The sequence below is a fragment of the Corvus moneduloides genome, chromosome 3 (genome assembly GCF_009650955.1).
Source record: "Corvus moneduloides isolate bCorMon1 chromosome 3, bCorMon1.pri, whole genome shotgun sequence".
In the NCBI taxonomy this organism is placed as follows: domain Eukaryota; kingdom Metazoa; phylum Chordata; class Aves; order Passeriformes; family Corvidae; genus Corvus; species Corvus moneduloides.
Window position 1 is genome coordinate 113,960,258 of NC_045478.1, and position 17,234 is coordinate 113,977,491.

General features: G+C 36.7%; 1 protein-coding gene across 1 annotated transcript in view; it reads left to right on the forward strand.

Moving 5' to 3' along the window:
* Positions 1-17,234, forward strand: part of KIF16B (kinesin family member 16B) — a 171,806-nt gene that overhangs the window by 80,650 nt on the left and 73,922 nt on the right. Inside the window, 8 exon segments of the mRNA XM_032103634.1 lie at positions 207-242; positions 245-288; positions 481-569; positions 7,739-7,792; positions 9,154-10,509; positions 15,565-15,714; positions 16,535-16,640; positions 17,178-17,228. Of these exon segments, the coding sequence (XP_031959525.1) occupies positions 207-242; positions 245-288; positions 481-569; positions 7,739-7,792; positions 9,154-10,509; positions 15,565-15,714; positions 16,535-16,640; positions 17,178-17,228 (1,886 nt within the window).

Below are 17,234 nucleotides of genomic sequence, written 5' to 3' on the forward strand. Positions count from 1 at the left end.
TGTTTAAGTAGGAAGAGGAAGGAGTACACTGTATGCATAAGTTAAGGTAGCTGTGACTATGCATGGTTATACATACACTTGTCAGAATGCATTTTCATTTTGTTCTTGCCTAATGGAAGTCTTTGCTTACGTGTTGCGTGTCTGAAAAATTACGTGGTACTTTCAGCTGCAGAATGTGTCAGGTGAGTGGTGTTTTTTCTCATCAGGTGCTGTTATATTACTTGGAAGAACCAACATGTTTCGCTTAACCACCCTAAAGAAGCTGCTAAGCTAAGGGAGAAAAGAAAGGTGAGATTAAATCAGTGTTTGGTAAATTTTAAACCTTTTCACAATTTTCTTTCTAATATAGACATGCCTTGATTGTGTATCATGCCTTTTTTTTATTTGCTTCGTGTACTTTAGTTAATATTTCATCAATGCAAGAGTTTTTAAGCACATCATTGCTTGTCTAATAGTTTTATTTTATGGTCTTATTGTTAGAGTGGACTGTTATCTTCCTTCAGCTTGTCTATGACTGATCTTTCTAAATCTTGTGAGAACCTGTCAGCAGTTATGCTCTATAATCCAGGGTGAGTATGTTCTAAAATACAGTTGTTGTAATTCCAATCTTTCTTCATTTTAGCTGTTTGAAATGTTCCGGAAGCATTATGACAGTTCAGCAAAATAATGCCATGGCAAATTTTATGTTTGTACTTTCTTCAGAATTACAAGTTAACTGTTCTTCCTGAGAAAAATGCATTTTGAACTGAAAATTAAGATTTCTTAAGTTCATGTCATACCAATACAAGCATAAAAAGGCTGAGAAATGAATGTCTTGTGTTCTCCATCAGTACCTCTGAGTAGGTGGACAAGTTAGGATATGGAAAAAAGTTTTTATTATGCAGTTACAATGACATTAGAATGCTTATGGTAAAGAAGCTGTTTTTAGTGGTTTTTCCACTGTTCCTTAAGTGACTTACTGAGAGTTTGTGGTGTTTTGTTCTAATTTTTTTTCCATAGCTAGGGCCTGTGTTTTGAGTATGAGATGAGGCCACTTTAAACCACCTATGTACTTTTGAAAAGTTGCCTGTAAATTGCATTATAGCCTTGGATAGTGCAGCTTTATTCCCAAGTTTTACTGTGGGGTTGTTCTTTATCCATTAGAATTTAGGAAGATTAGAGAGGTAATAATAACTTTTAGTTAAACGATGCCTGAAATATAGGGATTGTGTTCAATAACACTGCTTCAAATGTGACTGTTACTCTTTTGCTACTGAGCTACTTACAGAGATCTAAAGATTGTGAACTGGTGGCTAATAAATTACATCGTATTTTTAGATGGAGATGATAAGATAAAAAAAGCATAGTATAAGTATACTTTCCTATTTCTTCAGCTTTTCAACTAGTTGAATCTAAAAACTTTCAGTGACAGTTGGTAGTATTATGTTTTCTGTGAGCTGGGGAAAAGTTCCTGGCTGTTGTTACCTCTGGTTATTGGTGAGCTGTTTCTGGGCTTTTCCCTGACTGAGAATGTTATTCTGCTATAATATTGTTATGAATAATTGCATTATACTGGATAGTACTGACCTTAACTTTGCAGTCAGCATAGAGTAGGGACAGATTGTTTCAGCATTGCCTCACTACTCCCTCAGATTTACAGCAAAATGTGATGGCATGGACAAGGCCCAGTGCTTAAAAATGATTTCCCAGCCCGAGCAGTCATACTGTCTTCAGGTAATGCCAAATCCATGCCTTACCGAAAGGATTTTTCCTGCAGAACTTATTTAAAAAGAAAAAAAAAAAGAGAGAGGGAGTCTGGAGAGTTACTTGATTGTCTCTGATGGAGTAGATTGCAAGGTCATCTACTATTTTTTTTCCTTATCAGTTTGCATCTTGTCTTGCTTTCCTGGAAATCAAACAGTATGGATAATATTATTAGATTGTCATTGTATGCAGCAATTTTTTGAAACACTGCCATTTTTCCCATCTAACACTTCTTGTGACTTTACCTTTCTTGCGTGTGATTGTGAGAGTACTCTTGCTCTTGAAATTGAGAATAAGATTAGGGGAAGTACTCATAATATTCCTGAACACTTCATGCCTGTGTTTTATTAAATTATAAACTATAAGCAGAGGGTTAATATATTGATATTCTCTCATTAGTCTGCATTCAGTTAATATTTGTGAGTAATAGATATTTTTTTCCTGCTTAATTTGTGAACACAAGAAAGGTTTATGCTTAAGGCTCATAATGCATAAGGAATGCCAGGTCACTTGTTTGTGAGCAGTAAAACCTATCTGAAATTGTTCTGTAATCACTGTAATGGGCGTATGTTTTAATAAGTGAGGAAGCTTCTGAATCATAGAATCATTTGGGTTGGAAGGGACCTTTAAAAATCACCTAGTTCCAACCTCGCCTTCTTCAACTAGACCAGGTTGCTCAGAACCCCATCCACCCTGACCTTGAATCTTTCCAGGCACAGGGCATCTACCACCTCTCTGGGCACTTTGTGCCACCCTCATTGTAAAAAATTTCTTCTTTAAATCTATTCTGAATCTACCTTGTTTCAATGTAAAACCTTTACCCCTTGTCCTATTTCAGCAGCTCTGCTGCCAAATTTGTCCCCATCCCCATTCAAGTAATGAAAGGGTGAAGCAAGCTCTCCCTGGAGCCTTCTCTTCTCCAGGCTGAACAACCACAGCTCTCAGCCTATTTGCATAGGAGAGGTGCTCAGCCCTCTGAGCATGTTTGTGGCCCTTGACTGGACTTGCTTCAACAGTTCAATGCCTCCCTGTGCTGGGTCCCCAGACCTGGACACAGCACTCCAGGTGGGCTCTCACCCAAGCAGAGCCTTGGGGCAGAACCACCTCTCTGGATCGCTACTCATGCTGCTTTGGATGCAGCCCAGGACACATTTCATGTAACTGATACTATACCTAAGAATACACATGGTTCATACAGTGTGGAAATGAGTGTTGTCCTAATAGATCAGTGATTAAAAAAAACAAACACCTTTGTGTCCTCTTTCCCCCTAAAAACAGCCCCTTCAAAAAAACCCCAACCCTGCAAAAAACTCCAAACTTCAAATGTTACTTTTCTATCTGCTTTTATACTGCTGCAAAAGCAGGCTCTGAAGGTTGCACTGCCATTTACCTGAGCCCTACAAATCAGTAGAAGAAAGCATCTTCCATAATTGATACATCTTTATGGACAGCAATGAGGCAACAGCGCTTTTCAGCTTAGTCTGGGGTACCCTGACAATTTTAACTTTATTTATGTTGATGCTAGCGCTGTTTTTTTAGCATCTCCTCTTTGTAACAGAACTGGGATTTTTCTGATCGTGTGGTGAGGTTGTCACAAAGAGATAATTGTTCAGAAGGTTATTTTAAGGGTTACAGGGGGCTGGGATAAATGCAAGTTAAAGAAAAGAATATGTTTTGAATAAAGCAGACTCTGAACTCTCTACTTCCAGCTAAAAATGCTGCCAAGTAAATGCTGTGCTACAGTGGTTATTCTTCTTAGTGGTGACTATGTTCAGCCTGGATGAAACATTCAATAAATTGTATCTCTGAGTATCAAAGGCAGGGTAATTGTACCCAAGAAGTGGGGTGGAGCATGTTGAATTCTGGAAAAGTGCTGAATGGAAAAGAATATCCTACACTAAATCTAGTTTGTTGGGGATTTTTTGTTTGTTTGTTTGTTTGTTTTATCAGGAGCAATGCTAGGACCCTTTTCTTCAATAGACTGGAGTATCAGTTTCTCACTACATGACGTTATACTGCCCACCACCAGTGCAGGCCAAGAGTCAGTATCTGGCCCTTTGGGTTTCTTTCTGTGCAATTTTTGTGGCTGACTAGCATTCTGCCTGTTATTAATTTAGCCTTTTCAAGACTACTTTTTCTTCCAGTTTCTGTATTGATAACCTAAGGACGTAGCTAAATTTGCAATTTTTGTAGGTTGCAGCAAAGGTTCTGGTAAGATCTAGCATCTGTAGCAATCAATGGCAGAAGAGCCTGTGGGGTATTACCTTCAGTTGTTGTGAAAGCAACATAATGGATCTTGCTTACTGTATCTGTATCTTTTCCATGTGAAAACCAGCATTATCCTTAAAAGTGTTTTCAGATGGATGGTCTTTTCTTGTGTGCACTTTTTTGTTTGGCTGTTGATTTCCCGTATGTGGGAAACAATCTCGTTGCATAAAATTTTGACTTAATGTGCAAAATTCTTCGTTCTACTTCTTCCCAGTCTTTGTCTTTAATCTAGTGTCATGGAACACTACTTCAGATAATAAGCTTTGGATAAAATAGAATTTTGCATGTAGATTTATGCTGAAGATTTCCTTTGTGGACCTTTTCTTAGCTACATGATATTGTAACTGTAAAATTATTGATGAGAAACCTTGGTCATGGGTTTAGTATGGGGGGTTTAGTTTTCTGTTGTTTTTTTTTTTTAATTAATCTCATGAATTGGCATACTGAACGGCGTTGTAACATCTCTGTAGTCCTGCCAGTACTCAGTCTTTCCTAACAGATGTAGTATCAGATTGTACTTTTGTGCTGTGTAAATTAAGCTACTGTAGTACCGTGCTAGTAGAACTGACTTCCTTTCTCTGCAGCTTATCTACACTGTGCATATCACTAGATATGACACATTTTGCAGGAAAACGCTGTCTATTTAATTCAACACTGATCAGATTAAGTTCCTTTGTGGGAGATCTACAAAAGAAGAAAGAGTAGATTCTAGTCTTTAATATCTGTGTGTTTCTTTTTAATTTCAAGCTAATATGCTTTTTTCTATTCACAATAGTGCTCACATTAATAAAGGGAATAGAGGTTATGTGAAAAAGATTTTTATTAGGATAGACTAAACCAGAAAACATCAGTCTTGCACCTGTGCTTTATAAAACTGACAGTGACCTGTTATAGCCTGTGGTTTTAGTTTTTTTCTTTTGTGATGCTGAGATTTTTTTTTGTAGTAGCTTTTTAAAGAAACAAGGTTACTCCAGTCAGGCCTGTCCCGCCTCCCCAGATTCTCTCCTGTTCCGAAATAACTTTGAGCCCACAATGAGTTTGAAGCAAATAGTCCAGAGGTCTCAAAAGTGGTGAGTTCCTAAATATATTAAGAAAATAGGCAGCCAGCTAAGGAAGACTGGCATCATTCTTATCCCTGCAGAAGAAAGGCTGCCTTAGAGAATGGAGACACTGTGAATAAATAATCTCATTGTTTGAGGGCCTTCACTGGAGCGCAGACCATCTTAGGCACCTCCAGGTCTAAAATGCATTAAATACACGTTTTTAAAACACCTTGGTGTTGTGTTTGGAGGCTTTTGACTGGAGCCATTTTCAGTGAAGAAAACCAGTTTTTTCACAATTAATTCCTTTTTCCTGAGCAACTTCTTGGGCACCTCCAGCTTCATTTCAGTGTAAGGTAAAACTGATTGTCATAACGCCACTGTTGCAGGTATTAGGGACAATTACTCAAAGAGAAAATCAGAGAATTTTTAATCACCAATCTTTTTATACCAGACTGATTGCTGTGATGGTCCATTTTCTTTGTGTTAGATCTCAATCAAAAGTTAGTTACCATTTTTATGCTTACATCAAATATATCTGCCGAATCATGTGTTTTATAGGACAATCGAAACACCAAAAGGTTTTGCTCTGGGTTTTGCATGTTATGTTAGCTGATCTAACATTTTACTTCATTGTGGCTTAACCAAGCATGGGAATACAGTCAAATTGTTCTTTGCTAGCTGTCTAAGTAAAGATGGTCTGTGTCAGATAGTGCCCAAAGGAAACCTGCATTTCCACAAGCCAGAGCTGTATTCCCCAGGGCCTATATTTTTTGGGACCGAAATAATTATGGCATTTTGTCAGCCAAGCCCTAGGTAAGAAGTGATAGCTAAAAGCTATGAATTCCAGATAGCAGATCATAGCTAAAGGGAGAGATTTTGAGGTATAGCTTCAATAAAAAAAAGGGGGAAGGAAATCCCAAAGCACATGTTAACCTGAATTAAGTTAAACTGAATTAAGTTTTTGCTTTCTGAAGGCCCCCAAGATTGCTGCTTGTTCCCTTTCAGTACTCTGTGGATTTTGCATCCACTTTGTGGATTTCTGCAGCATTACTGCTGCAGCAATTGTGATCAAACTAAAAATACTAAGTTGTCATCATCTATCCTTGTGCTGTAAAGTGCCCACCTTAGTTTAATGCAGATGTGACTGGACTCTTGGTGAGACAGTTGCATAAGAAGCTCTGAATGCCTGGAGCTGGGTATAAAAATCTGCATAGGCTAATCGCTTAAGGATTGTAGAAGACTTTTTTTTTAATGAACTTTTAAGAAATAGGGAAAAGTGAAATACAGAATTTGTGAAAGTAGTCATTCTCCCTTATTGCAGCCATTAGAAAGATGCGTCTTGAATATGGAGGAATCAAAGTTCGTTATAGTAGCTTCATAAATGTTAGATTATTGGGGTACTATTTGCATATTTCCAAGGACAATTTCTTTTTGTTGTATGCATTTCTATGACTTTTTGAAAAGAGATACTAAAAATGCCTTATTTTTAGAAACCTATCTATATAATTGTGGTCATGATGTCTTAAACTGCAATGTATCAAAAATTTGAAGTTAACCTGTGGTGCAGTCTAGCATTTTTTTTCAGTATTTATGGACTGTTTCACTAACCTGCATATCCTTAAGCTGTAACAAGCCTGAAATAACTGAATATGTATGTATTTGGTTGAGTAATTTAATCCATATAAAGGTTCTTTTTGCCTTTTTAATATTTGTTATTAAAAAGTTCCTTAAAGAAAAGATGAATCAAATGAAATTAAAATAAGAAAAGTACTTGTGTACAACTGTAATAAAAGCTGATATTGAAAAATGACATAAAATGCTCTCCCGTTCTTATTCAGAACCTTGTCAAACTAAATACATTAAAATCTCAAAATATTTTAAATGAATGAGTTTGAATTGTGTTCTGTGCTTCAGTGTTGCACTTCGGGGTTTTTCAACCCCGCTGATTACAACGTAGGAATGTTTGGGATTTTTTTCTTTTTCTTGGAAGGAAATGGCAGAACTATTAGCACACACTACTGTAGTTTTGTAGCCCTTTCCCTTCTCAGAAGTGGCTAAGTTAATAAGCCATAGGATGAAGAGAATAATTTTTGGTGTTTGTCATTGGCATTTGAAAAATGTGTTTAGAAAGAATAATTATTTGAATTCTACTTCTGAGATTTAGTATGATAAATGTTCTATGAATCTAACCAATTTAATCTCCAATAAAACAAAGCGCTGTTGATTTTAAAGTATTCTGTACTGCTAATATGCTTTTTCTATCAATTCCTTTCTCAATTGATCGCTCTGTTTCCCCCTGCCTCCCATGGCAGTCTTTTCCCTGTAAAAGGACCGATCTGTCTAAGGTAGAGAAGTTAAATTTTTATGTACTGATTGCCATGTCTGCATGTAGTTAACTCGCAGAGGCTATGCTAATCATCTATGTGTCTTGCTTAACTTTCCTTTTAAAATACCTTTTCCCCAGAAATTAATTTATTTTTCTATTTATACTCAAGTCAGCATGATACCTAATTTGTAACCTTAATGAAAGAACTATTTTCTGTTCTTGTAGAAGTAGTCTTACAAAACTTCATTTGTATCATTGTTACCATCTAACCAGACAGTAACTTGCATCGTCTTCCTATTTTTGTGATACTCAGAAAACAACCTTTTTACTGTATTCTTTATTTTTTTTTTTAAATCAGGCTAGAATTTGAGAGACAGCAACGAGAAGAGCTTGAAAAATTAGAAAGTAAAAGGTAACATTGTCCTCTGTGGTATTTATGTGTGTCTATATATACAAGTTATAGACTGATTTAAATAATGATTTTGGAATCACAGTGTTATTCAGCAAGCAGATGATCCTGAATAGCTGAATTGGAGCTGACTGATATTTAGCAAAGAAACTCTGGAATACAAAGGTGTAAGGAGGATAGATTGTAGAGATATAATATATTACCCTTGCTCTTAACTTTCATGGTTTTACCTTAAAAGATGGCAAATTACATTCTTTATTCATATCTCTTTTTTATGGTTTGTTTGTCTTTGGATTGAATCGTGATAGGAACAACTCATGTGTTACACTCTGCTTCTCTTATATCAAGCTGTGGTGTGGAATGGGCATACTAATCATGCTTTTCAGAACGTTATGTGGAAGTTGGCTTGAAATACAAAAGAAAGCATTGTTATCAGCTGGCAAACTGAGCTGATTGTTTTGGCTCAGCATACCTGCTAAGATTGTGGAAGTGAATAGCTGTGCCTTGTTGCAGATCTCAGCACTGATTAGATTCACAAGCTTAAAACCTTTCTGCCTTCTCAGCTTGAGATGGTGTGGTCCATTTTGATAAAGCTCTTTATGTAGTTGGACTAAGTGAAGTAAACTCGGAAAAATCCTAAAGCTCTGAAGCACTGAAAGATACTATTCAGCAACTAATGCAAATAGGATCACTGATATTTACCCTTTTTTTGTTATTTTGGTGGAATTTGAATTCAGGTTGTGCAGAAGTTAATCTACTTGTACTTTAATTCATCTGACTTCTCTCAAAATAACCAGTCGACTTGCAGGTTGTCTCTATTTGTATTATGGGGATAATGGTGACCCTCAAGTAAGAGAGATTACACAGGACATAATAATTTATCTTAAATTTTATAATGCTGTTGATCAGTAATTCAGTTGGAGTTATCTAAAGTGAAAATATTACTTTAATTCATCTATTGGCTTAAATTTGGTGAGGCAAATTGCTGATCAAGTCCTTCTATACAAGTTTTTGTGCATGAGAATGTAGGTATGTAAAAAAAAATACATATTTACTCTGTGCTGTGTGCATGGATATGTTCTATCAATATTTTTATTGGATTTGACAGAACTAATACAGTCTAATTTTTTAATAACATAAGTGCTATATAACATGTCTTCCTATGACTTTGTATATCCACAGCTTTTTATACTGACAGAGACCATATGAATTTCTTTTTGATTTGTCTCATGCATTGAGTCATTTCCAAGTGATGAAGGATCTTAACCTGTAGCAAAACAAAAGTATTAAAAAAAGAAATGGTTATATATACTCAGAAATCCTTATCCAAACCTTTTTAACTTCGTGTAAATGTTTTACTGTAGGAAACAAATAGAAGAGATGGAAGAAAAACAAAAATCTGACAAAGCAGAACTTGTAAGAATGCAGCAAGAAGTAGAGTCACAGCGCAAAGAGACAGAAATAGTTCAGCTGCAAATACGAAAACAGGAAGAGAGTCTGAAACGGAGAAGTGTTCACATTGAAAGCAGGTTAAAGGATTTGCTGGCTGAAAAAGAAAAGTTTGAAGAAGAAAGATTACGGGAACAACAGGAGATAGAGCTTCAAAAGAAAAAGCAGCAGGAAGAAATTTTTGCCCGGGTCAAAGAGGAGTTGCAGCGACTACAAGAACTTAATCATAATGAAAAAGCAGAGAAAATGCAGATTTTTCATGAACTTGAAAAACTAAAAAAGGAAAAAGATGAGCAGTATCTTAAGCTGGAATCAGAAAAAAAGAGGCTTGAAGAACAGGAAAGAGAACAGGTGATGCTGGTGGCTCACCTAGAGGAACAGCTTCGAGAGAAGCAGGTCATGATAGAGCTCCTGAAGAGAGGGGATGTGCAAAGAGTAGAAGAAGAGAGAAGAGATCTTGAAGAGCTCAGAGAATCTCTTTTAAAAGTCAAGGAAGCCCGATCTGAAGGTGATGAAAACCATGAAGAGTTAGAAAAAGCACAGTATGATTTTGTAGAGTTTAAAAGGAAACAGCTGGAACAGTTGGCTATTTTGGAAAAAGATTTAATTCAACAAATGGATCACCTAGAAAAGGAAGTAGCAGATGAAAAAAGAGCTTTGGAGCACTTAAAATTTGCACATGAAGAACATTTATATCTCAAGAGAGATGATGAAAACTTTATGGATGCCATACTCAAGGCTGAAGAAGTTGACAAGATAAAGCCAGCGGAATACAGGCTCCAATCTAAAGTACGCCAGCTTGAGTACCTGAAGAGTAATCATTTCCCAGCTCTGCTGGAGGAAAAACAAAGAGCTTCTGAAGTCCTTGATAGGGGCTTGTTAGGGTTAGATAATACACTCTATCAAATAGAGAAAGAAATAGAAGAAAAAGAAGAGCAGCTTGCCCAGTATAGGGCTAGCACAAATCAGCTGCAGCAGCTTCAAGAAACCTTTGAATTCACAGCCAATGTAGCTCGGCAAGAAGGAAAGGTTCGGAAAAAGGAAAAAGAAATCCTTGAATCAAGGGAAAAGCAGCAGAGAGAGGCACTGGAGCAAGCTGTTGCTAAGTTAGAAAAGAGGCATTCTGCTTTGCAGCGTCGTTCCACCATAGACTTTGAAATTGAAGAGCAGAAACAGAAGCTTGCCACCTTGAACAACAGCAGTGGCGAACAGGCAGGGCTGCAGGCGAGTCTGGAAGCTGAGCAGAAAGCTCTTGAACGAGACCGAGAACGGTGAGTGCTGTGGTATCTTCCATTTATCAGAACCTGTCCACAAAAGGGGAATAATTTTATACCTTGGATGATGAGAGCGCAGTTTGTTCAGTGTCCTGGTACTTGAGTTTCTTAATGAATTTCAAGTAGTTTATCCAGAATTGAAACTCTACTGCTTTTTAAATGATTCTTGCTCACTTATTAAGTTCTGGTGTGTTTGAATACTTATCCCATCCTCAGCGGGATATTATATGCATTAGTTATTACAGTACTTAAATTGTTTTACCTACGCAGAAAGCTCAGATATCCTTATGTTCTGCCCTTAGAGCAAATGTACCATCTCACAACTTTTTTCTCTTAAATTATTTCTGTATAACTTTTTTTTTTTTATTAGTGACAAGTTAGATGTTTGTTCAAGATTTGGAGACTGTTACAGTAAACCTGCCAACTGTCTCTCTCAACTGGTGATGAACTGAACACTTCTGGTGTTAAAAGTAAATGGGGGTAGATGTTTAATTTTTAATAGCCCGCTTTCAGGGCTAAATAAAAATTAGCTAGCCATATATCCGTGTAAAATTTGATGATGCTTTTTAAGCTTATTGGAAAATATACAGAGTCTTTAATACTGCCCAGTGTAGTGACAATCCCTTTTAGGCACAGAAGCAATGTCATTAGTTATACTCCCAGTATCTTGTAGCATAACATTTAGCCTAAGTATGGGAGGCTCAGAGAAAAGTCAGTCAGGTCAGGAAAGGATCTTTCTCTGTGGAAGAAGAGGAAAAAATATTTTGGGGTTTTTTTAAACTAAGCAAAAATTCACTAAGATAAATGTATTCAATCCCTGCAGTATAGAAAAAGCACAGCATTGCCATTTTTAAATGTGTTACCTGATTTGCTACTAGTGGAGCTTTAAAACCTGTGAATATCAGTGAAAAAATGAAGTGTTTTTTTTCTTGAGGTAGCATTTGTCATTTTTTTTTTAATGCTTCGCTAATTTATCTGAATATTTTTTCATAAGCCCTTCAAACAGATGTGGGAAAACCACCTAAAAGAAGAAACTTGCCTGTAGCCAAATTGAAGAGCTCTTCTGTATTCTGTTCCTTTTAAACCATTATCAGAAGATTTGCTTTATATACAGTGTGTAGAGGTCACTTTTTCAACATTTATAGCTACATTGTTTGGCTTTAGTTAAGTATTTTCAATACTGATTCATCATTTTGTAGTGTATATTGCCATTATTTTCCATAATTGTTGTGAGCATAAAATCTCATTTTCTACACTAAGCATCTCACTTTAGTCAACAAAAGTGAGCTATAAATGACTGGAAGTTCCACAAAAATAGACAGCTTAGTTAGCCCTCAAGATTGCTGGGTTGTGTGGTAAGTGAAAAAATACGTTGTCAGCGAAGACTGAGGTTTGGAGAAGATACAAAGGAAGCAAAAAGAGATCTCTTTTTTTTTTCTTCTCTTTTTTTTCTCCTTGTTTTTTTTCTTGTTTACTTTAAACTCCTCGTGCACAGGCTAAATAAAACTTTGAGGTCTTTCAGTGAATAGCCCATGGGCCTGAATAATTCAATTCAGAATGTTTTTGTGAATGTGGAGGCAGGAGAAAGATCTAAAGATACATGAGAATATCTTAAACGTTTCAGGCTATGTATTGCTCTTGTGTTTGAGTTTACATTTCAAAATGTATGATGCCATAGTGATTCAAAGAAATCTACTCCACAGCAAGGTACTGTAAAGTAAAGCACACCTTTATTGGCCAGGCTGGGAGCACACAGGGGTTAACACCTCCATGTGCATGTCTCCCATGGTCATCTTACAGAGGTTTTTTATAAGTTTACAAGTTTGTCATTATACGTTTACATGTTCGTCATCCACCCTTGTTTTGGTCATTTATGTAAAGTTACGGTCCTAAGGGGTATTAAATGACTTGCGGTTTCCTTATTTTAGGGTTACAAACACGGCACTCTATTCTTAATAAATTGATCACATCTATTTTGCTAATACACACTTAATTCTACTATTACACACTTCGTTGCTATATTAGTTATACTTCATTTATAATTGTGTATTGATTATATTCCTATTCTCCTATTGCATTTTTCTACCCTTTTGTGACAGCTCTTCTATTTGTCATTAAAACAGCAGTTAGCATGCGTCTTCCTCCTTACCGCTTAGCCTGTAGGGATTAGGCCCTTGTTCTGCAGACAAGCAGTTAGCCAAACCCGTTAGCTCGCATTCCATTTCCTTATCACCCTAGTCTACTTGGGTTTGTTTTTAAGAGCAGTTAGCGTTAGGCATAGCATCTCCTATTCAGTTATCATCATAGCCCCTTCCAGGGCTAGGCTTCTTGTCCTGCAAAAGCAATTGCGGTCGAGCATAGCAGCCAACACCCAGCTTTTATTAATCTATACTTTATACTAAAGCACTTATGTTTAAGGAGTTCTATGTTTCATATGTTAAAGGAGTCCTGTGCTTAAAGGAGTCGTGTGTATCAATAGTAAGCCTATGAATTATATATGTTTCTTACTGTTTATCTAGATCCCATTATGTGATTATGTGCTCTGGTTCAGATCAGTGTTAACTCTCTGAAAATGTTTAAATGCAATATTCATTTGAAGTGCTATTCAAGTGTAAGTCCATCATAACTAGATACTATGTTTTTATTTGTTTGAATCATATGGAAGCTCAAAATTATTTCACCTACAGGTGTCTTGGTTTGAGATAATTTAAAGGGGAATGCTCTGGAATGAGTTATCTCCTTTAAGGGTTCCAACAGTCCCTTTCCACCAATAAGAAATGAATATTAATAGATGAAAGTGAAAAAAACAGTGGTTTATTAAGAAAAAGAATGCCAATAGTCAGGGAAAAAAAATAAAGTAAATAACTGCTAGCTATCGAACTGCTAGACCTCACCCTCCCACCGAAACAGAGACCCGAAATACCAGAAAATACCCGTTCCCGATACGGGCCTGGTGGGACGGCTTCGGGCTTTGCAAGACAAGATGGTGTCAGATCTGTCTCATGAAGGCAGGAGCCTCAGGGAGCAGTTCCATCAGCAGATGAAGAGCTTCCCCACGGCAAGGCACAGCAGAGCGGGCATGGCAGTCGAAGCAGCTGGACTGAAGCCACTCAATGTGTCCTCTCCCAGGCTCGGCGTGGTTAGCAGCGGCTGGGGCTGTAGCGGGGCAGCTCCTCTCCACTTCTGCCGGCATGATGCCCCCGGTTTTCGGACAAGCAGCTGCAGAATTCACCCTCAAGGCGGCTCAAACATTGCTACTGCAGTTTCTCTGATCCGAGGAAAAAAATCAAACCAAATTGGAAAGAAAAGTCTTTGCCTAAGCAAAGATCAAGCAGCCCGCGACGCAAATACCATGCTGTAAAAAGCCGTGCAAAAACCTGGGCGGGGAGCTTTTTAAAATGCCTGCACGCCCCGCTCCCACTAGACACACAAGATCTGCGGCTTCAGGATCTTAAAGATACAGTAACAATATTTGGCCTCAGATAATTATGGGCTTCAATATCATTATGAATCACCCCAAGACAACAGGGATGGCCCCCAAAATGATAATTTGCAGTTAACTTAAACTGGGATATGTGCACACACATTTTGGCTTTACTGGCAGAGTTTTGGGGCACTAGAATGAACATAAAGCAACTTTAGAGCCATCTTTGAGGCAAGTGGCAAGGCACAGTTCAGTGTACTTATTGGTGGATGCATCACAAGGCTGACTATGTTCATAGCTATAAAAGTGATATCTTCTCATAGTAGGATGTTTACAAACTAAGCTTTATTCCTTTAATGTAAATCTGATTTTTGTGGTTAAATTGATTTTCCATGGATGCAAACACTTTCCTGTATACATCAGCCATCTTTCATTCACTTACCCTCAGGACGCAAGATTGCTGTGCTGCTAATCAAAAGAAATAGATTGCTTCTGGCAGTGCTGCAGAAGTACTCTAAAACTGAAGTAACAAGTCAGCCTAAAAAGCTTCAACATTCATCATCTCTCTAATTTTCTCATTTAACCCCCAGGATGGAATATAGAATTGCACTTCAATTTAGATATGCACAATTGTAGCAGAACTTGTAGAATCCCAGCTTTGCATAGTTTCTCCTGTTTTTGCAAGAACTTATTTTCTTTTATTATTTGATTTCTAAGTAGCCTCTAGAAAAATAAATACCTTTAGAGACAAAAATTGTAATGAAAACGGGGAAGATTATTACTGTGTTACTAATCTAATCTCAGCTACATTACAAGTGAAGAGGGTGTTCTGCAGATTACTTTGTTATAATTTAATTTGAGTAAGTGATGAATATTGCAATAAGTGCTTCTTATTTCATACAAAATGCCTCAGATATTTTTAGTCAGAAACACAGTACCCAATTTTACATATTGTATTCTGTGCATAAATCTGGGTGGAATTAAATTTATTTGTTAAAGAAAGCAAGGAGGTTTCAAAAGATGATTTCTTATCTGTATATATACAATAAGTACTAGATGTTTTATTTTGTAAGTGAATTTTCAAAAACATACATACAGATGGAACAACTGGAAAATGTATATGTGTAGTACACAATTTAAAGATTTTCTTATAGAGAAGTTCTGCCACATCAGTGTTTTATGTTGTCTTTGAGGTTTTTTTGTATTAGTGCTGTATTTTGACTTTTTAATTTTTTTTTCCATTTGTTTCTTCATTTATTTCACATGCAAAGATAATACCTGAGGTCATTGGTAGAGTTCTGTAAAAATGAGAATTTATTCAAGTGATTCTAATAGATAGGTTAGGTCTTAGGAGTTAATATTTAATGTACAGATTTAGATACCTCCTGCGATGGAAGTTATTGAAGTTGTTTTATTCGACTTAATACTACTGTTGGAATGTGGTTTTGAGCTGTCTCTATTTTCCTGTCTAAATATGCTTAAAGAACAATTGTGATTTTAAACCTTCATAAATATCAGTACCTACAATCTTATGTACATGTATGCTAGTGTAGGCACATTACTTCCCATCAGAACTATATGAATCAACTCTAAACCAAAGCAAATTACATGTTAAGATCTCTTTATAGCCTGGACCTGGAAATTCAGCAGCTGAAGCAAAAAATATACGAGGGTGATGGAGCTCAGAAAGGAAACCATGGAGTATTAGATGAGAGACTCTCCCATAGCACTTCCCCTACCAGCCCAACAAAGCCACAGCCACCACTGGTTGATGATAGGTAGGTAACTTGCATTCCTGAAATGGAATGCAAACAATAGCTTTAGAAAAGAAATATTTTGAAAGACCATTCTGCCAGGGTTGGATTTGATTTAAATAGTATGATTGTACTGAAAGACTGGTCTGGAAGTAAAATTTATGTGTTGTATTCTGCTGTAAATAACCAATAGCCTCATCTGTTGTACCAGTTTGTTTTAGAGTACAGGGTTAGGAAACTGTAGGATGAAAGGTATTTAAATCATTTTTGACTTCACAGTTACTTGTCTATATGGTTTTGCTTCATATATGCTTAAGGCAACAAAGTAAATTAAATTGTCTTAAACCTTTTTTAATAGGGCAGCTGCCTTACATCACTAAAATCCTTAATCTCTGCCCTTGTTATACTTACACATGGCAGTTGTTAGTATCAGCTCTTGGAACATTCCTTCTGTTTGAAGATGAAACCTTTGGGGTTGCTGATATTGCAGCAGCAATGAAAGCAAACTGTTAAGTTACAGAAGATGCAGCCCCAGCCTTCTTACATCTTCGTCACTCGTACCCTCACTGCCTCTTGTGTGTAGAGCTGCACTCATAGCAAGTAATTCGTCTAATTGATAACAAATTGTTAACCTTTGCCTGTTAGATGAACACTCGCTCAAAAGTCAGTGTTCCTTCCTTAAGGAGGGATACAGCTGGTCTAACATTAAGCCTGCCAATTAAGAGCTGTGCATTACTTAGGGTTAAAAGCATTTCAAAGAGCCTTTTAGTCAGTCTATCTTGATTTTTATGTAAAAATACACTTTTTTCCCATACATGCACACACACTTTTCTGTATCTTAAAGGATAAATGCCTTTATTGAAGAAGAAGTGCAGAGGAGGCTTCAGAATATTCATCCTAAAGCTGAGGATAATGATGTTAGTGCGTCCTGGTCTACAGAAAGTTTCAAGGTGAGCAGAAATGGGTGGGAGATCCTAACCTTCAATGGACCATGTCTAACCACTGATTTGGTTTTGTTGTTCAGTAATTTTCATGTTTTTCTGTGTTTACTTGCTTTTAATTCACCAAAAAATAGAAACAGTAAATGAGGTATGATATCAGTTTTTAAATTTTAATAATATTTTTATTTCCAGTGGCATTTTAGTGTTGTATTCTGGGGGGGTTTTTTTGGGAGGAAGGAGTGTGTAAATGGCAATAAAGAAGTTTCCACATAAAATATAATCTTCATTTTACATCAGAAAAATTAAGTTGATGAAAATTAATGTTCTTCTGGATGGAATTTCATACTTGCAAACAAGTGCCTATTCAACAACTGATGACCTAATTGATCGAAAGAATGGGTTGATTGACTTCTAAGTCAGTGGTTTAATAAATATTGATTGTTATTTTCATCTATTATAAAGAATGTCTCTTCCTCTGAATACTTTTAATTGCCTTATACAAGAAAGGCACTTTTTAATAACCTCCTGTACCTTTTTTGTGCTTAGGATAATGAGAGGTGTAATAACAGCACTATTCAACGCAAGTTGAAGTATGAGGTAGGT